A 22,545-nucleotide genomic window follows, 5' to 3' on the forward strand; every position below is an offset into this window, starting at 1 on the left:
CAGCGATACATAAGCGGTCAAGTAAGGCTCCAACTCACTACGAACTCTGAGTTTGCCCTCAGAGACTACCAAATCGTCGCCAAATGATCATATTTGATGAAAAGGGAGGGTTACCTGATTCAATGACGGATAATCTTTATATTTGGACACCTTCACAGCTAACTAACTACTCAAAGCAAGCACTCCACTCGTAATTTCAATACGAATGTCATGCTATTATCTGTTGTTTTCTTTTATAGCACGAATTAGACATCGTACTTAAGGCGTCTCTCATTAATATCGAACAGCTGCTCTTGTGTCAATGTCCAACCATTAAAATTAATCAATCAACCATAACATTAGTTCTGTGGCAACATTTGAATATGTTTGACATGACTTATTACTAGTATAAATATTAGTAACTTGTACGTTAGATTTGTTAGTCTTTTTTCTCTTTGGTCCAGACCTATTCCAATTTCTTTCCACGGGGTGTGAACTTGAACTGGTGAGTGGTGTCGCTGTTGCGTTATTGCACGGTAAACTCTATGGTGGTTATTAGGGCATTGGGAGTATCTCTACGCCATCTTAGAATATTAAAAAAGTGTTCAAGATTATTTATTTCTAGCTAGGATGTGATTGCCCTAGACAAGAAGAAAAATTAATTTCTAGATCTTGAATCTGTAAGTCTTAACCACGTCATTTAAAAGCATTTATCTCACTTTCCCTAATGTCTGCTGTTCTGGCTTTCTTTTTGCCTTTTTAGTCAACATTTGGTTGATTTGCATACATTTCTTCCCATGACTTACATTGTATTGCAAATTATTATTATTTTCTATTAATTGGCAGTTTTTTAAAATCAAGTTAACCCTAATGTGTTGTTTTATGTGGGTACTTGTTATTATAGTCATATCAGACTCGGCTAGATAAACTGATGACTAATAGAACTAAATTTGGTTAGTCTTTGACTGTCTAGCTAGGTCTAGAGAAAACAGTCATCAAAATTTTACATTTATTATTGATGTAGGTGGCCTCTTTCAGTATAATGTTAATGATGCATTAAATGGGATCATAGTTTACTTGGATGTCACAGTATCATTCTAATCAATTAATGTGGCTGGCCTAATTCATGATTAGTTATCCATATTTACTATTTGATATTAGAGTATCAGCTGAGTATTAATAAATAAAAAAAGTTGTATTGATAATCTTGCTTTAAAATGTTATAAATTGAAATAAAATTGATAACTTCTGGCCTGATTGATAAGGTTGAATAACTCCATGGCCTCCCCAGAGATCACAGGTTGATATCTGGGGAAGTATCTAAGTCACCATTTAATAATATGAAACACGAATAGCTTAAGTTAGAACCATACTTCAAATATGGTGTCGGTTAGCCTTATGCTGAAGCCTAAAGAAAAACTAGGCTATAAAGTCTAAGTGGGAAAGTGCAAAATAAAAATAGTGCTAAATAAGTTATATAAAGCCATGTTTGGATTGGCCTTAACCCCTCTCCTAATTCTTTATAAGCTAGATTCTAGATGTTGAATATGAAATTTTATTTTTAAACAGATAGACTATACTGTAGTGAAAGTGACACCCTAGCCATCATCCGTTATAGGCACTGCTACAATATGTAAGCTACAACCACCTGCTTAAGAAAAGGCATAGATTCTATACTTGATAGAAAGTTTGACATTTTGTCCTAATCAATAGGGGATAAGGAGATCTTAAAACCGCTGTCGCAAAGTGACTTAAACTCTTCCTCTGTATATGTGGGACACGACTGGGAAGCTCATTAAAGAAGCTTATTGAAATAGGTGATTGAAATGGTTGAGGATAAGTCGATTGATCTGATGCTCATACAATTCTTTTGGAGAGATTACTGCAGTCTTGTTTATCTCCGAATATGTTCATATTATCTTAAGGATGAGCGGGTATTAGGAGTAATGGCCTCGACAAGTTGTTCTGTGTGACAGGTAAAGTTTGTTGCTTGATCCTTGAATAGGATCTGTGAAATATCGTATATTACATGACCCTCCATATGAAATTGTCTGTAGAGAACGTTCGTAGTATGGTTAAATGATGTATTGGAAATTCACAGAAAGGGTGCTATCGCTTTTCAGCTGTCTTGGAAATCATTCATATTGATTTGTTCTCTTATAGGAGTGTAAACATCAGTTGCCCTAAATGTAGAGTATAGGGACACCCATTTAAATTATCTAAAAACATTTTCCTGAGTATGTAAACTGCCATTATTATTATTAATTTTAGTAGGAAAGTATGAAAAAGTACTAAAAACTAATAATAATGTTTCAAATTTAGCTAAAAACTCACTTAACATGAACAAATTAGGAGACTTGGAGAGAATCTGGTTCTAGGTGAGGGATTAATAAGATATGGGGATATTAACAAGTGAGAACATGGTACCTATCACAAACAAAAACTCATCTAGCCTATCTTCCTGATAGTTAGACGTACTCAAGGGGCAACCAACCTATCTAAGAGTTGTTGTTGGTAATTTAACTGATTATTGGAGGTAAAGTACTGAAAACTCACCTGACCTAATTACCTGACTGTCGGACCTACCCAAGGGCCAAATACCCTATCCAAGAGCTGATCGGCCCACCCTAGCCAACCTGTGTACCAGAATCAACTTCCATAATGTTCCTATTTTCTGTCATCTTTTTTTTTCCTTATTAAAAAAAGAAAGGCTGATCCCCTTTTAAGCCTTATTCCGTCCATCCTCATTTCCTGTCAAAACTTGCTTATTTCATGTTTCCTAATCCTCAACAGTCCTTTACATTAGTACACACTAGAGGAGGAGTTTTTAACAAGTTTTTAATGCAAAAAATTGGGTGTACCTAAACTATATAAATACGTAAACATCATTTACACGGATCCCTTGTATAGCCCATATGTGTAGTAAGGTAAAGTCATGGTAGAAGAGGTTGTTTGATCACCAGATTCTTCAGAGACAGGGGAATGGGTGGAACAGAAAATGGGGCTTGGTCTGCAAACCTTATTTTGTTTTGTTAACAAAATGTATTTAACAACTTTTATTAAAAACAAATGTAGACTACCTAAGCCCTCCAAAAATATATAATTGTAGACAAGTGGAGGCCAATAAAAAAAAAGAAAAAAAAACTAGTAATAATAAAGAATGTTATCAGACTAAGCCTAATGTTTTTTCTACAGATTCAGATTTCATTCCATGGACCATCCCAGTTCTTGATTATACAGTAGGCCTAACTAAATATTTGTCATGTTTTAAAATTCATCAATTAGAACAAATCATAAAATATGAATTCATAGATATATCTTTATAGACAGATAATATTTATTTCTTTTGCCGTATTTAATATGCTTACAAAAATTATGTGTGACTTAATGTTTTCATTGAAAAAGTTTCTTTACTCAAGTACGTTTACATAACTAATATAAAGAATTTTAGATTGTTCTTGCTGAAATATGATAATTTAACTTACTTGACCGATGTTGGGGCAAATATGAATTTCGCTTAAAGTTCCTTTATTTTTATTTTTTTCGGAAATGAAAAAAACTGATAACTTTGGGGCGTTGTAGCGCTTGAACTATGAGAGTGGTAGGCACTCCACGCACACCAGCTTGTTCCTCACAAAACAGAGGAAGGGATATTGATGCGCACGCACTCCTTTTTCATCATTTGCTTTGTTGCCATCAGTTACAAACATCGCCATTTCCGTGTTTGTAAAAAAAAAATAAAGGAACTTTGAGCGATCACCAAACTGAGTTATTTTTTTCTAGTTGCCACAATAGAATTTATTTACTCCATATCTTATGTTAAAACAACGTACCAATTATTAAGATGATTGGACATTTATTTTAGAAGTTATAAATTTTAATGTTTCAAAAAACAGGTGTTTCCTCCAAAATTTTAAAATCACAAAAAAGTTCATATTTTGAAAGATTTTATACATAAAGTAATGAAAGTCACACCAAAATACCTCGTTTTCACTGCGTTAATGGGGAAATATATAGAGTTAGCCAATCTGCTGTTAGTATAGGGACACAAGTAGTATATCATTTTATGTGGGGTGTCCCTAAACTTTCTGGCAACACTGTATGTTTACTATAGGCTACAAGAGTTACAATGTTGACTGTGCCAGACATCTTCCAGGGACTGTAATCACTTTCGACTTTCCCTATTCTGTTTGATGAGATCCTTGCACAGGCCCGTAGTGGCCCATAAGCCTTAAAAGGGGGATTGGCCCCACCTTAAAAAAGTAGAAATTGTATTTAGATATTCGTATAAGAAATTAGAGCTGCTACTACATTAAAAAAATCAATTACAAGACTGATAATTCAGGATCCTGTAACTTAGTAGGAATTTATGTCTTCTTATCAGTAATTCAACTTGAAAATTACATCGCTAAGGTCGGCCTACATAAATTAATTAATATCTTTTTGAAAAAAGAATTCATGGTACATAATATAAACTAATGGTTGAGCGTAATCTAGTCTTATTACTTAAAGGGGTTGAACAAGTTTCTGCCTTTCTGCCGCACAATATTTCAAAGATTAATTAAAGTACATATTTGAAATTTTGCATCGAGCTTCATTTTTAAGTGGGTAATACAAATTTCTCTGATATACATTTCTCTTGCCTAAATTTCCACATGATATTTCAAGATCGGATTGAGGTATAGACTTGAAACTTTGCACATTTTGTCACAACTGAGAGGTATACAAAATTCTTACTTAGCTGTCTTGTTTTCCATTCGTTATCAAGAACAACAATAGTTATCAAAACGAGCTATAAATGAAATTTGCAATGAACTTCAGCAAAGCCAAAGCCTGATAAGTGGCACAAGGTCTAGCGTACTCATACTTTGTGTTATTTTGAGCACACATAATATATATTGTTATGGTGCAAATTTTGTAAATGTCTAACAGAATGGGTACTTTGGGATTATACCGACCACACCCAGACATGAATCGTTATTTAACATTTTGCTTCTACTGATTACTAGATTAGCGTAGAAGACTATTTCGTCAGTATAAAACAGGAATTGTCTTATCGCAAACCCCTCCCCATCCTCAGACAGAGGTCAAAGTCGAGCGTCTAGTAGATAACGTGATTGCAGAGCCTCGCCGCCCGTTCAGCTGGTGCATCGCTTTGTTGTACTTTCGTGTTTTACCTCTACATTTCTCCAAACACAAAAATTTAACAAAAACAAACATTTACCAAACTAAACTCTTTATTAAAAAAACACTCAAAACTTGTTTTTATTCTTGATCACATTCCGCCACCCAAAATGCGAGTGCCTCCGGCCATCAGCGCGGGCTTCGACAGCACCTTCGGTGCTGCCCCGCGCTGATGTCGACGAAAGAAAAACATCCCTCGAGATAGTACCTATCAGTAAAATATCAAATTCTAGAGGGGCTAATCAGAAATATAAATTGAATTGAAATGGAAAGGCAATTATGTACCGTGCAAATCACGTGATGCCGCGCGGCCTGCCGTAATCAGGATTCTCGAGAAAGATAAGATAACAGCGACAACAATACCGATCACAATACCTGGAAATGCTTGTAAGTTTGTAATTTTGTAATTGAAGAGTTGTTTTTTCGTTCTATCATGTTTGTTTCTATAAATTTCTATTTTTGTGTTCTTCATACTGGTGTGGTCGGTATAATCCCAAAGTACCACAGAATGTTTTATAAGCATAGTTTTTAGATGTTGATATAGCCTAATCGTGGAAATAATATCTTTCCCTTTTCTCTTTTCTCAAGTAGCCTAATATTTTGATTTATAAAATGTACTATATGAGCCAAATTTGATTTGTACCATGTCAACCCCTCTTTAATCAAACATTAAGTTTTTTGGTTCACACAGCATCGAAACATTACTCACATATTTCAGTTCTTCTGCCTCTCTTTTGAGGGCCTTCTTTAGTCAACAGATGAACCGAAACATTGAATGTCCAATTTGAAAATTGTAACATATCACCCTTTCACTTGTAAACTTGACACAGTTTTAAAAAATATCCCTTTTTTGGCAAACAAAAATAAAACAGTAAAAATGTAAGGCATGACAAGATATTGCTATTTTAAAGACAAAGTTAATATAAAAAAATGTTGTGCAAACGATTTTTTTAATATTGTTGTTCCAAAAGTAACCTATCTATTTTGAAAAATATAAATGAAATAGCCAAGGTATTAAATAAAGATTTGTACTTGAAATTTTTAAAGGTTTAAATTAATGCACAAAAAATGTGTGTCCTTTACATAGTAAAATTTGTAATCCATTCACATATGTCATTTTCTAACCTTCTTAACAAAAACTTAACCTCTTCATCCATGTAAATTTTTTATCTTCTTTATAGTTGCTTTTAACGATGAAATCATTAAAGATAGTAAATATTTTATTTTACTTATTACAATATGATATGGCCTTGATGATACATTAGGCCTACTTCGATGATACCATCTCGTCAACAAGTAGTTCACTGTTTGTTCACATGAAATCAGCATGATTCATTCTTAACTTTGTTTGTTCTATGGAGTAACGGGAATGGATTAATAATTTTACTTTGGAGACTGTCAACACTGCTGTTGTGGAATTAAAAATTTACAGATGATCGGATCAATCACAGTCGACTAAAAAAAATCCAGTGACTGAGTAAAAATGGCATGATGCGCAACTTTACGTAGTATTGACAATGTAAGATATATTTTAAGTTACTCTGGCAGTGTTTGTGGTAAACAAACAAAAATCTAATGTCAAAAATTATAACGGTACAAATTAAAAAAAGCAAATTATATCAAAACAAAATTAACAAAAAAACTGCATAATTAGCAGTTGTAATATTTTTTTTCAAAGAAACACTACTGAAATCTTTAAAATAATTATACTAAAGAAATAAAATTGTTTTTGTCATCTAAAATGAATATTGGTTTTGAATTGACATAATAGTAACTTGATTGAACAAAATTGTCATAAACTTGCCATTGTTAACCTAGCATTATTTTTAAAAACATAAAGGAAGAATAATTTTAAATATAAAAGTAATTTGCAATAACCTTCCAGAGGTGGAATCACAGAGTTTACTTCCCGGTGCCTCGTATTTTGTAATTAGATCACAGAGTTTTGCGATCTTCCCTGTCAAACCTTGTGTACTTAACGAGCCTCTTTCAAAGAATCTCCCAGCCCAGTTACACTTTTACTAGTGTAGTGTAGTGTCTCTCTGTGTATCATCTCTCATGTTTAATAAATCTCATGTGTTTAAGAAATCTGTGTTATTTTGTCTATCCCCTACCAAGCATTGATTGTAAATTATGTTCATTTCTGAGTCGTAATTGTTATTTGTCTTAAAGCCGTTTGTTTGACTGTGTATATTACACATGTGATATGAGAGTTAGAATTGGTTATGTACATTTGTATTACATTGTATTAGGTATGGTAATTTGTAAATTATAACATTTAAAAGCAGTAGTGATAAAAATTTACAATTTACATTATTTATCAGTATTTTGATAACCAACCACTTCCTTATTTAAGATTCTCAACAACCACATTGATGCTCCAGAGCTACTCAGTTGTATTGTTATCTGCTGCTGTAAACAAGGTCACAAGAACGTTTTGCTTGCCACCATAACCTTACAAATACAAGATATTCAGTACAATAGAGAGGATCCAGAGATTAAGAAACGTGCTATCTTTTGGTGTTGGCTTCTTCTCACTTGACCTACCTGCCTTTAGACGATTTGTAATGTCCAAACTGTAGGATCCTGCTCTGTGACCATTGATTGGAAAGGACGGACAAATAGTTGGCATAGGTTGTTGCCAAAACAAACAGAAATGAAAGTTTAAACTGTCCCAGTTGATTTCACTGTTTATTGCTTTTTTTCTAATCAGCTTGCGTAGTAACTGTTTAGCATTAGCTCTTCTTTCTTTGCATGTCAATAATTGTTGATCTTCTTCAATGTTTTGCTTATTCTAATCAATTAGATCTTAGTCAGTCTAATTTCTGGAACTAAATCTTATCATTGAACGTCACAACTTGTATTAATAGCATGTCATATTTGATTAATTTGTTCTCTTCTATTGCGTCTTGAATTCAAAGCAGAATTAGATTATATAATTCGTTATCTGTTCTTGTTACTTATTCCTATTAATTGTTTATTATGTGGTTCTTGTTGTTAATTATTGTTATTTATGATAATTTATGCTTTGACTTAAATCTCACCTTGATATTTTTATTTATAATCTTACTGTGCATGTTGTGAATGTAAGCAGTTTCTTGGCATTTGCCATACTTATGACCGTTGAATAAATAAATATAAAATTAAACAACTATTTCACTTTTGAGGATTTATTTTACATGCCTGTTAAGGTATTTTTATGTTATTTATGTATATATTTACATTTTAAATTTATTTTTTGTTTAGTTAAGGTACATTTTAACAATATAAACTTTATCCTTGCTAGTATTGACTTTCGTTTTAAAACTTGGAGGTAACTTCCATGTATCAGATCTGAAAGTTAATAGTAACGTATATTAACAAAGTTAACATTAAACTTTAATATATTTTATCGTAAATGTAGCTTATGATGGTTATTTAAATATCTCCCCAATTTGATTAAAATCTAAATAACTGTGAATTAACAGAGTTCCAAGTTAGTCTCCATTTTGGACACAATTAATTGGGATTGCAGTACAGAGTCTGTTTAGACTAGTTAACCAATGGGTTGGTAAACAATCGGCTAAACCCATCCAAACAGACTATTATAGAATGCTAGTTTAATGTTATATTGAAAGGATCAGTATAAGCATTCTTATATTCCAGTTTTGCTTATTCGTGTAATCCATCTAAACGACCAAAACCAATTTCTTGTTTACAATAATAGTGATGAATATGTAATTTTATCATTTATACTACCTGCAACCAATATTTAAAAAATTAAAAGCATCAAAAGATGGAAGGAACCAATATTACAACCAATTTCCATGGAGTGATCTGTGGTCTCCAACAGTAGAGTAGAGCCTCTGTAAATTGATACTTCCTCATTGAGCCCCGTGGCCTGTCGTTAAAGTTTTGTTGAGTGCCACAAATATTTGTTTTATTTTGTATATAAAAATATATACATTGGTTGAAGGAGGAAAATTTGTCTTTTAATCAGTTCTTAATTTTCACTGTTTTAGTTTTTAGTCTCTTGGATGAAGACATCTTCCATTTATTTCGTTATGAATTTATTTAACTCTCCTTCTACCCCTAATACATTACCTCCATTGAGTACTCAAAATTAAATCTACAAATATGTATTACAATTTCCTTAAGAAATGTGCATTTATAAAAAGTTACAAAAGTCTCCGAAGTTCTAGTATTAATATGTCGTCATTATAATGTATTTTCAGTGTGATTTTCATAATTTAATCACTTAATGTGTTAACCTTACTTAATTCAGTTTAAAATTCGATTTTGTTTTATATCAACTCAAATTAAGTCATTCGGAGTTAGTTTGTTGCAGTCCATGGTTCTTCATGAGGTGTACAACTTGTACAGGTATTTTGTTTGGTGAAACAGGTTCTTCGTAATAGGTAGATAGAATCGGTATTGGTAGGAGATTGGCAAAGATTCTAACATTAATCTGAGTTAGACAGGAAGGAGGTCTGTGTCTGAGGGTTATTCTGGTGTTGATTTTTCAGTCTACAATTTACAGATACTTAGTAGCGATAAACTTGATACTCATTTTAAAAGTATTTGTATTTGGATGAACACTTTAGGATAAATACTAAATCATAGTTCAGACGGTTGTTCATTATTTTAATTCTTTACATTACTCATCATTTCCACTAATATAATCTATTTTCTAAAATATTTTGAACACATTTTTATTCTTTCTTAACCTTCTAATCAATAAATAACAACACACAAAATACCATGTCATACTACTTGCCGACTGAAAATGACAAAGGTGTTCCTTTCCGTCATTACAGAGATAGTTTACTACTTCTGCAAACTTGAGATATTTTTCAATAAACTCTCAGTTTCAGTATTGTAGTCAGTTAATTAGTTGTCATCAATATTTATCAATTAATTATCAGTAGATTACTTAAAACTCGTCTCGATAATTGGGATATGGTGTGTCATTTTTAGACAAATAAACCAGAACCTTTTTAAAGGTAATGTCAGCCAATCTCTTTCGTTATGAGTCACGGATCTCAAAGAAAGAATATTTTTAATAGGCATTTAATGTAGGAGATGAACTTAATTATCTTTTAAAAGGATTAGTTCTCAGCTCACATAAATACTAGGTTCTACAACTTCCAATGAACAATAAAAAGAACATAGCTTTGTTTACTAGTGAATAACTTACACATATTTTCAGATGAAAAGCTGAATGGGAAATGCCACTTCCAAAAAGGCTAGTTGAACCCGTGCATGTTGCACGAAACACCATCCCTGATGACTTCCCCCTACCCTCTGAGCTAGAGGCAGCTACAAATGGAACTCTCGCCAATGCAGTTAGACAGCTTTCAAGTCTCAGCAAACATGCTGAGGACCTGTTCGGAGAGCTGGCCCGAGACGCTCATGTCCTCGCGTCGAGAGCCAACTCTCTCCAGGCACGCATCGACCGTCTCGCAGTCAAGGTCACACAGCTCGACAGCAACGTGGAAGAAGGTAAGGACAAGTAAACTATTGACTTTCGTTAATCGTATGAAGTATACACTTAGTCCGTACACTGCGGTCGAAATTTTAGATGTTTTACAAAAAAAGTACACGAACTCGTATAAGGTAAAGTGCACAGCATACAAGTAGTTTTTACTAATATCTACAAGATTGTAGCACCAACAATACTATAATAATCAACAATTTTGTGTTTATTTCTGACTTAACAGCCCTAAATAACATAATATACTAGCTGTCATCATGAGAATAAAAAAATATGATAAGTTTAGAACAAGGTAACTCGGGCATTGTAACGGTTGTGCATAAGAATAGTAGTCTTGACCATGGTAGTTAAAGGGTTAAATTATACACAACAAAGGGGTTGGTTACTATTAAAACTCACATTCAGTAAAATAAATTAGTAAAACTCTCCCCAGAAATAAATTTATATCAATAAACCTCTTCCGTCTTTTATCTTTATTTATTATATATTAATAACTATATAAATAAAAATGTTTCCTTCATAAAACAAAACATTGTTGCCTCTTTATTAATAAAAAGGTTATTTTGTATTATACTGTCAGCTATACTATCAATTTTTTAACGTTTGATTTTTAAAAACACCTTTTTTAAATATTCCAACTTTATAACATTTTTATCTAGAATTATTTAGTTATCTGAAAATTATCACATACAAAATTTATATAAGTACTATAATAAATAACTAATATCCACATATAAACCCATTCTCCACCCCAATGGTTTTCAAAAAGTCATATTTTTGAATATCCTGAATTTGTTTTAGTTTCGTTGCAAGACATCCACATGAGGAAAGCATTCAAGAGCTCAGTGGTATTTGACCAGCAAGTTGTATCAAGAGACACAATGCCAACAGCAATGTTAGAGACTTACAAGCAGTGTGACAAACCACCTCCTCTGGACAAACTCAACCCATTCAGGTAACCAACTGACAGTGAAATTTGAAAAATAAGCATTCAATTAACCCTCCGACTGATGATAAGAAACTCCCAGAATAATACACTGGTTTTCATCTTTGTGCAGCATATGTTTTAAATATGTGCTTAATGCTAAGTAATAAGTGTTATATATCAATTTTGTTGATAGAAACCAGAGACAAAAGGGAAATTAATACAAATATGCACTTACTAGAGTATTGTTTTTTATTCATACATAAATTGAAACGTGTATTGTAAATTTTTTGTTTTCTAAGTTTCATTCCATGTAACTTTCACATGACTTACATGATAGTAAGATACTGTAAATGTACAAAATATACACCGTTTTGTAGTGAACAAAAATGTTATAACATATATACACATATTTACAACACAAAAAAAGTTTTTTGATAAAAATGTAAAGTATGGACTACTTTTTTGGCAGTACGCATTCATATTTGTGTTTGATGATTTCTTTGGGCAGGATGAATATCATATAATAATGAATTTCTTTCACTGTCACTATCAATTTTCACAACCCAACTCACATTCCACTGGTTTATAATCATCCCAGACTACCTGACAACAAATCTGACAAAGAAGTATCATCATGCACTTTTATTTGCCGATATGTCACTTTCATCATAAAAACTAATATTTTCATCATCCAATAGTTCACGTATACAATTTGAACAATGAGGATTGCCCATTTTACAATATAACAATCAATATAAACAACTAGCCTACATAATAATCTAGCAAGAGTAGCAAAAATGAACTTCAAAGCTGTGTAGTGCGTTACCAGTTGCATAGTCCATCAGCTGACAACGAGGAATATAAACTATTATATAAAATGAATTGGTATTTATCGAGTAGAGGAATCGATTAGTGAAAGTTATGTCTTTAAACAGTTTTCGCGTAATAATAGTGGAAAGTTGACCGTCTTTATCAGTTCACAAGCAGTATTGATGAATGTCTGTGCCGTCGGTCATCAGTTGGTGGGTTAAGATTAACAACTGGCTTTTACTGAAAATATTTATACTATTCATACTAGTATGAAACCTATGTATATTCACTTTATATTTTTAATTTGAGCCGACTCCGTAACAACAGTAATAGCTTGTATTGTACATAAAAACGTCTCATGGGTGTGTTTGATAACTATTCACCATTACATTTATTTGGACCGTTATTTTTAAAGGTTATATTCTTTCATACCCCATTTTACTATTTAAAACTGTGAAAACTAGAATTGCTATAACTTTTGGGTTTTTATAATCTTAAGGCAAGTATTACTCATGTGGCATACGTGTGTAAACAACCTACTATGATAGTGATAATTAATGTGAAAATGTCTTTGAATGTTACAGAGAAGATGGAAAAGACGGGCTTAAATTTTACACAGATCCGGATTACTTCTTCGACTTATGGCGTCAAGAAATGCTGAAAGATACTGAACGAATGATGCACGATAAAGGAAAACGAGTGAGTATATTAAAATTCAATACAGATTGAATAATCAATAATGTACTGTTTACAAACTGCTGTTACTGTGACATTTCTCACTTGAAGTTGGTGGTAATACAGAGGACAATGATTTAGTGATGTGTCAAAGTCGAATCTCGAATCCATAGAATCTTCAACAAAGATTAGGATTCGAGAATCGATTGATGGGATTCGACAATTGAATCTGCAGAGATCCACCATGTCATTAAGTATTGGCTGGTCGGCAATACACAAATTACAAATTTCTAAAATGTGTTTTTCCAATACTTTGTTTTTAAAAAACCGTAAATAGTTAACCAAATTGACGAATAATCAAACTTTTGTAAATAATATTTTGCTTGGGGTTAACATTTTCTATAATTTCTACCATACAACACTGTGAGTCTACTGTTTATTTGCCGATGACTGCTGATTGGCATTACACATTTACTGATCACGAAAATGTGCTTTCGTGACATCATGGTTACCCATAAGATTGATGTAAAAACATTTGCTAATGCTCAGCCAAATCCTATGCAACATTTTTTCAAAATAAAAGAAATAACATGCCACATGATTTGGGTTTATATGCACAATTTAAGCTCGATCAAGTGATGAAAATGGTTGAATATAAAATGTATTTTTATGTCATGATGATATACACAGAGAGTTTAAAGGCTAATGGTAGGAATTGAAATACAATTTTTGAAGTAACATTTGAGGGTTCAAAGTCATTTAAAATTTAATAAAAAAATTGTTTCTACTAACTAGATAGTTTACTAAAATAAAGAAAGGAGAACTGCAATAATTAACTGCATTTCAAAATTAGAAGTATTTGAATGGTTAGTAATAAAAAATGTTTTAGTTGTATTGTGAAATCTAAATGTTTAGGAACGTTTCGTCACTTATTGAAGGAGACCAATAATAAATAATAAAAGCTAGCTTTATGTGATCTTTCAAAACAAGACTTCACTAATTCTCTTTTAGAGTGTTCTGTTTGTACAAGACCATTCAGTACAATAGTTAAGGATTTTCTCAAATAAAAACTTAACAATCAAGTTAGTAAACTTAAATATATAGATGGTTATGGTTTTAAACAATTAGTTTTAATTTCAGGATTTTGCATTTTTTTAAACTAATTTAGACATAATTGAAATATGATTTTTTAATTAAATGTCAGGAGTATTCTGCATTCCTTCTGGAATAGTAATTTTTTTGTAAGCGTTTTGATCTTTGTAATACAGCTGTGTGATTAGAATATGTTTTTCATGTATTAAGGATTATTTATTGACAAATAAATTATTGTAAACTTTATATTTAGTGAGTAATGATTAAAGCTTAAAAATGGATGTTTGAAGACTTGGTAATTATCTAACCAACTACTGTTGCAGCCACATCGACCGAGGACTGAGGGTGGAGGAGGAAGGCACAAGAAAAGAGTACGACAGCCCCACAACACTCGGGAACGGCAGAGACAGTTGGCTGTGGGACACGGAGAGTACATCATGCCCCAGACTTCACACTACAGAACACCTCAGACTCAGGTTAGAGAATCAGAGACAACAATAGCACCTATTAGAGAAGTGGTAGGCTGGAGAACATTATCGTCAGTAGGCTATCTAGTTATCTGCTTGATTTGGAATCCAAGTCAGACGTACGTTTCTGCTGGATCAATGTGCCCAAACAAGAGCACATAGCAAGAAAATGGACTCGGAGTGTAGACTCTGCAATAAGTCTGAAGAGACTGCAAAACACATAATACTGGACTGTGAGAGACTGGGAGCAAGGAGAAGGGCTCTTTTCGGTGATAAACAACCAGGCGACGAACCAGATGCTAGTATCGGGGAAAAGCTTCTTAGCCTAATTAAGGGCACAAAGATAGGCTTACCCCTCTAACATCAAAGGGGCACACAATAAGCTCAGGTTGACGTGTGAGGATCTGTGAATCCACCCCAATACCCCAACGAAAAAAAAAAAAAAAAAAAAAAAAAATGTTTAAGAGTTGTCAAAATGAGTTGCTGTGCTAGTGCCAGAAACTGTTGTTCATTATTAAACAGTTGGAACAAAAATCAGAGTGCACGATGTTGTATGTGATGTGTGGTTGTGATCTTATCATATACTTGCTATACTCTGGCACAACACCCTCATGATTGTAAACTGGTCAGAGTCAGCAAACAAAGCAATAATCCGCAAAAGGTTTTTTTAATAGAAAACACTGAAAAATAAAGAAATGTGAGAAATACAGTTAATGAACTGAAATTTTCGTGTATCTGACATTATAATTCCATAACTTTACATTAGAGAAAAAAAAACACATGCATGCAAATTAAATTCCACGTTCGAGCCAAATTATTTTTATTCGGTCAATAAGTAAAGCAATTATGGATTTGTTTTCTAGTGTTTTTTTTTTTTTTTTTTTTTTTTAATTTATGGTTTTTTTAAGTGTTTAATGTTACACTCTTTGCATGGCTACCATTATTTTTGAAATTGAGGTAGTTTCTGATTTGAAAGTTTTCACAGATAGGATAACATTACATCTATATTTGGTTTGTCGGTAAAGCTGTTTTAAAACTATTATTTTTATTGTAAATATCACATAAAGACAGACTGAAATTGAACAAATTAAAATAAACTTTTGATTACCGGTATGTGATGTTTTACGATTCTTTTGGTACAAGCAACAATTTACAAAGAGGGTTGGTGTAAGAGTCTAGAAACATCTTGTATACTAGTGTGATTATACTTGCTCAATATTATTGTAAGTTGCAGATAAATCACAGATCAGATTTTAAAGCACTTAAATAATTGTTGAATATTTTTAATAATGTTGAAATGTATTCTTTATTTATGAAAGACACTACAAGCATTGTAATAGTGTTATTTACATATTGAAATCTCTTAACAGGCAGCATCATTAAAGAATGTTATTTTGCACTAATACTGGATACTTACTGCTTATGTAATACTTTTTGAGGTATTTAACAAATTGTTGGCCTCAACAGAATTTCAAGATGTGCTATTTGTGGAGATTGGAGAAAACATTAACACACAATGTTGATGTTCCAAGAGAACAGAATTTAAATAAAAATGTTCTACTAAATCAAAATCCTAAGTGCAATATCAACCTTAATTGATTATGCGTAGAATGTTATTAGATGTATAATAATAAACCCATTGATTTTTTTTGAAAAAATATTTTTTTCTGATAAATTAAGTTTGGTGTTTTAGTAAAGTTTTAAATCTTATAAATGTTAATTCATATAGTACGTAACTATATATATATATATATATATATATATATATATATATATAAAATATGACAAACTAAAATATTGATAACTTGAAATGTCAAAACAAGCTTACTGTATGTTGATAACATATGTCAGGTTGAGTAACCATGGTTAAAACAAAATTATCTCTAGGTGTGTTAATGTTACGTAATGTTGTACGTGACAACGGTATCTTGACAGCCCCTGATCAAAGTTTTGTCCCACTACCAGGTTTGTAAATGCAACTAGGTTTTTGTTTTGTACAACAGTTGAGTTTAAAGTTTATAATTACAATAGGCTGTTATATAGATAGAAACGGATAATAAATATTAAATTTGTGTTCCTTATTATTCTAACATGATAGGGTTCTTCTCTGAAATCTTAATTAAGCTGAATGTAAGTATTTAATTTAATATTTTTCCTGTCATATGTCCAAAAGTATAAAATAAAATAGGCTTGTATAATATCATAATCTGTAATTTTTAATTTGTTATTCTGTACATACCCATTAAATTGTACACATCTGTATTGGTCTGTGATATAATGCTAATAGCCGGTTTTAAGATTGAAAAAAATCAATATTTTTTGCGTAATTTTATGTTATAATTGAGTAAATTTGAAAACCACTAAAAGTATTGTTTTAAATACAAAGAAGCTTAAAATTATCCGCAAAAAATTAAATTCTGAGGAACTTCAGTTATCAACAGTTATATTTTAGTAACAATGAGACATTAACAAGAACTTAAAAAAAAATTAAAACCGGGACAAAAGTGAAAGAAATATATTGGTTGATGGGAAAAACCTTTTGCAAATAGTAACCTTTGTGATTGACAGATAATTTTTCTCTCTGCCTGGGGTACATTGTTGTGCACAAAAGTACATGTTACCAACAGGTTATTTTTTTATTTGAAAATCACAAACAATTATATGGTATAAGTGGTAATGATTTTTCTGTAAAATAGTACCTACTATTAAATAAATACTTAACAACTTTGTGATAGTTGATGTAGCAAGTAATCTGATTTTTTTAGACATTATCTCAGAAAATAACAAAGTAATTAAAAAATTCTAGCTAACAAATAACAGTTTATGATCAAAGAAAATGTGTGAAATACTGTTCAATGCAAAGAAGGAGGAAGGATATTAATCACAGCAGATCAAGATACTTGTGTTTAGTGTTTGTTTGTGTTTAGATGATATGCTATTCAATTACAATCAGTGATACCACGTTGAAAAATAATATTAGCTTTTGTTATTTGAATAAGTCTTGATACCTATTTTACCTACTCTATTATTTATATTTTATTAAGAGTACAACTCCATTGTCTAGAAATTGCTGATACTTTTAACATCGAACATATTTACCTTTAAACTAACCTAGGCATTGAATTTAGTTCAGTTTAAGTAAGATGTTTTTAGTTATTAGTAATTTAAAGAATGTTTTGCTTCAGAATAAAATTATGATTTAACCCTCCGGGTGATACATGTTTTTACCTATGGTGATGGGTATATTTTGATTAAATATGTGCATGTTAAAAAAAACATTTTTTAAAAAACAAAAACTGTATTGTAATATATTTTGTTGCATATCATTTTATTCTGTACATTCCAAGGAATCAGAAAATAATACTATAAGTGAACTTGCGCTAATATGATGACCCATTGTACTCTGCTGAATGTTCAAATTTACTTTTGCAAAAAAGTTTTTTTCAAATTCTCACAACCAGTACTTTATCATACAAATAAAAATTAAAAATGTGGAATAGCCATTTTGTTCACCTTTTTATGTACATTCAGCAAAACTACACATGTATTGCTCAATTCATAAAAAAACTCAATCTATATATACAATAATGACTATGTACACCTCTTTTTCTTAGCAAACTTCACTGTGATTCAATATCAATGAAATCTTCTGATGTATAAGTTCTCAACCACACGGGATTGGAAAATTCTTGAATAGGCCCATTTGGATTAGGTGTATCATCTTCATCACTATCACTATTATTTACATTATGATGAGAAATATCTACTTCAGAAGATTCTAAGTCTTCAAAGTTTGGAACGTATTACCGCTGCCAGAAGAATAATCCTATAATGACACATCTGAAATCAAGTTCCGGCACATCTATATCACTAGTATCTTCCAAATAACTTATTTAATCATCTAAAAACATCTCTGATTTGATCTGAGCCTAAATTGTTATCCATTGCCACTAAGTACAGCACAATTCAAAACAATAACACAGTAGACACCATTACTGTATGGGTGTAACAACAGCAGAAAACAGCTGGTTGAAATCATCGATATTTCTACCGCCAAAACAATCTATTAGATTCCATAGAGAATATAAAAGAAACTCCAGAATTTCGTGATTACGGCACTATATGAAACATTAGATTTTAACGAGAATTGTTGAAGGAATTAGCGTTGCAAAAAGCGCTTACATAATAGTAGCGCTCGCGACGATATCACCCGGGCGGACGATATAATCGTCGTGGCCGATACTATTATCACCGCGAGGGTTAAAAGACATATGAATTGGTTTTTAAAATAATGATCTAAACTCATGCAGTTGTACAGGATGGTGTTGGGTAGTTGGTGAATGGTTGTGTTTGTTCTAGAACTATCACCAGTTGCTGCCAGACGACGGCATGATGGGCCTGGTGATGATGGACGGTCGGCCGCCCAGACCCAACAGTATTGAGCTTCGGCGCAGCTACCCCTCGGAGCAGGTAGATGCTGTGTACAGCCCCCACCCCCACCCGGACATGCACAACCCACCTGATATGATCTACAGGTAAGTTTGTAGTAAACTCTTACTTGGTGTGTCAACACAAAACGTGCAGGCTTTATTTTAAATAGCCTGAAGTATAAGAGTTGAGCTTGAAGGAATGTGTTCAGAAACATAAGTTATCAATTAAGTTTGAGGTCTGCTTTATACTATTTATTAAATGGTAATTAAAGTGCCATTAGTAGGTTTCTGGTGCACTCTAGTCCTGTTATAATAATCTTATTACTACTAGACGACATTAAAGTTTAAAAATGTCAAGAAAAATATTAAAATTTGTTACAATATTGTACAAACAAATCAACATATTGTACAAGAAACCTTTAGTTAGTTCCTTAACCCTCCATCAGGCGCTTAAAATTAGAAATACCGTCAGGCGCTCACGGAGGTTTCCTTCAGGTTAGCGAATAATGGATATCATAGTCGTTTAAAAACTGTTTTTTATTTGTTTAAATATTCATACTGATTTAATTACAATGTAATAGATTAATTTTTAGAAATTAAATAAAAATTATTCTCTTATGTAATGAATTTTCCAAATAAGAAATTCAAAATCTTAAAAAATGTTATTGTATAATAACAACATGATTTATTTTAAGGAATAATGCAATTAATTGTAAAAATATTTAACCTACTGTAATAATATATGGAATTTATCTTCTTACAAAAATCAATTTATTTAAATTCTTGAGATATTATACAATTGTAATGTCAATTATTACTCTAAAATCAAAATTTATTCTTTACTAAAATTTTTTTTTAAACACTACACAAAGTTTCAACACATTTTCCTTCTGGTTCTTATAACGACAATGTTCACTCCATAAACAGTACTGAAATGTTCCCTAGCACACAGGTACTGTACTGACAAGTCTCTCGTCTTCATTCTCCATTTCACAAAATTCAAATAAAATATATTGTAAAACTTTTAAAAAGAAACCATCACAGGTCACACATTTAGGCGCACACGGATTATTACTCCATAAAAAATAAACACGATAAGGCGCTCACGGAGATTTCGTCCAAGCACTACAGACACAACATCGGGCGCTCACGGAGGAATCGTCCAATCTCGCACGGAAGTAGACCTCATACTGACAGATTTTGACAAAGATAAGCGGGAGGCTATTGTTTCGCTTCCCCGAAAGATGCTCGTGAAGTACACTGCGGGAAACGACTGCCAACATGAGAAAAGTAGTACTATTTTTAATAATAAAAAATACACAGAGGAAAACTCCGTTTAGCGCCCGATGTAGGGTTAAATGAGGAATAATAGATTCTAATCTTAAATGTTTTAGTTTTAACCAACCAATTCTGATTTTGTTCTTAAAAAATGTAACTATGACATTATTTAATTTAAGCCATACATTTAGTACAACATTTCTTACTCCATGTTCCTTTTCATTGAAGAAAAAATTAAATAAAAATTTAAGTGCACAAGAATATTATACCAGTAAGAAATTCCTGAATTTCTGTAGATAGAAAATAACTTCTGCCTAATCCTACATTGACTCAAATAACAATTTTCATCCAAACCTACTAACAGGATTTTTCAAATTTTGTAATGGCCTGAAGGCTTCATGTTATTAGTTTTGTTATGAAAAAGGCCAGACACTTTGTTTGATTGTAGAAAGAGACAGTGTTTTAGAGATGATGATTCACAAGTACGAGGAAATGATAAATCAACAAATGATAACAAGTGATAGTGATATAATGGCAAGCTGGTATTGGAAGTTAAGACTAAAATTGTATGAAACTAATGTTTATTGAGTTGTACACACTATCTAAAAAATATTTCCATTTAGTTATTAATTGACACCTTTGAAAACTTGCATGTTTTATTCTGATCAAACTTTATGTTGATTTCATGTACATATCATGAAGTTATACATTTTCTTTTATAGTGGTCAAAAGTAGCAAACATTGCAATAATGACTCTATGACCCATTCTTATAAATGTGTACATCAAAAGATTAACTTCAGATTACATGTAATCGATTAAGAAATTTATTTTATCAATTTTTGAGGTATTGAACACACAAAACTGTTTGGAGGGAGTCACAAATATCTTATAGACTTTCTAAGGTGAATTGATCCAAATCACTTAAAATTTTTATCTTCTGATGAAAATAAAATTTACTTTCATTATATGTTAATAAATGCAAAATAAATTTTTTATAAAATACAATTGGAGTGAAAAATGATTTCTTCAAAATAATAATACTTGAATACGAAAATGTAAATTGTTTTATAACTTTGATATTTAATGCTTTTTTATATAATAAACGAAACAACTAATTCCAAATCCAGATTGTTTTTTAAAACAATGACAAATAATTGTATTAGTAAGCCACCACAAAATCACCAATTAAGCTGATCACTTTTGAAAGGAAAGTTATTTTCATGTTTAGCAAAGGTGAAAAAAACAGTTGTAACAATAAGTCATATATTAATCAGGTAACAAAGTAACAGTCCTAATGTTTTAAGAAGGGTGAAGAACCATATAGTTTTTTTTTTAATTCTAGCAATGACGATGTATTCATATTATTATTAATATGTCATAACATTTATTTTTATTGGATATAAAACTACTCATTCATTTTAAAACATAATTTTCGTGTGAATACTCTCTCCCTTGTCCTTTTGAGCATTTATGTGTATGTTTTAACATATCCAAGTATGTTGAACATATCTATGTATGTTTGAACGTATCTATGTACGTTTAAACGTATCTATGTATGTTTGAAAATATCTAAGTGTGCATTATGTTTCCGCCAAGCATCTTATTGTGGAATTAAATATTATTATTGTTCATGGTTTGCATTTACAAGAGATAGTGCTGCATGTAAAGACAAGTTCAAACAAATTTAGCAAGTAAACATAAGTACAATAGCCGCTCAAATCATCTATTGGTGATATATAGACTGAAGTTATTAAAAAAAGTTACATTTTATAGGTACAAAGTTCATATTCCATCTCGCCAAAAAATTTAGAATTAGTACAGTAAAAAATGTAAATAATTACAAATATAAACTGAAATCATACCTGTGTTGCAGTAGGGACAATTATGTGATGAATGAAGATAACGTGTACGGCCAGCACACCACCAATATACCATCACACTACGCTCCAGGATCCATGATGGAGTATACCAGTCCTACAGGAACCCCCAGTAGAGGATCTAGAGCTTCGTCGCAGAGGCCCTCTCAGCCTCCCCCCGCACCTCCCAGCAACACCAATTCCCAGACCAGGTAATGTGTGTTACTTTGCTAGGCAGCTATATGAGAACTCCTAGTATAGGATCTATGTATTGGTTTAGAGCAGTGGGCTTTCATGTATAGATACAGTGGACACGTGGTGATGCACAAACTGAAAAATAAAATGAAGCTAAATACAATTAATAAAACTATG

General features: G+C 31.8%; 1 protein-coding gene across 1 annotated transcript in view; it reads left to right on the forward strand.

Moving 5' to 3' along the window:
- Window positions 1–481: 481 nt before the first annotated feature.
- The window catches only part of LOC124363169 (wiskott-Aldrich syndrome protein family member 3), a 35,195-nt gene continuing 13,131 nt past the window's right edge, over window positions 482–22,545 (forward strand). The window contains exons 1-7 of the mRNA XM_046818314.1: window positions 482–659; window positions 10,352–10,644; window positions 11,438–11,591; window positions 12,959–13,073; window positions 14,465–14,617; window positions 18,968–19,143; window positions 22,191–22,385. Coding sequence (XP_046674270.1) covers window positions 10,371–10,644; window positions 11,438–11,591; window positions 12,959–13,073; window positions 14,465–14,617; window positions 18,968–19,143; window positions 22,191–22,385 — 1,067 coding nt within the window. The 5' untranslated portion in view covers window positions 482–659; window positions 10,352–10,370. The remainder of the gene's footprint in view (window positions 660–10,351; window positions 10,645–11,437; window positions 11,592–12,958; window positions 13,074–14,464; window positions 14,618–18,967; window positions 19,144–22,190; window positions 22,386–22,545) is intronic.

The sequence above is a fragment of the Homalodisca vitripennis genome, chromosome 5, assembly GCF_021130785.1.
Source record: "Homalodisca vitripennis isolate AUS2020 chromosome 5, UT_GWSS_2.1, whole genome shotgun sequence".
Taxonomy (NCBI): Eukaryota; Metazoa; Arthropoda; class Insecta; order Hemiptera; family Cicadellidae; genus Homalodisca; species Homalodisca vitripennis.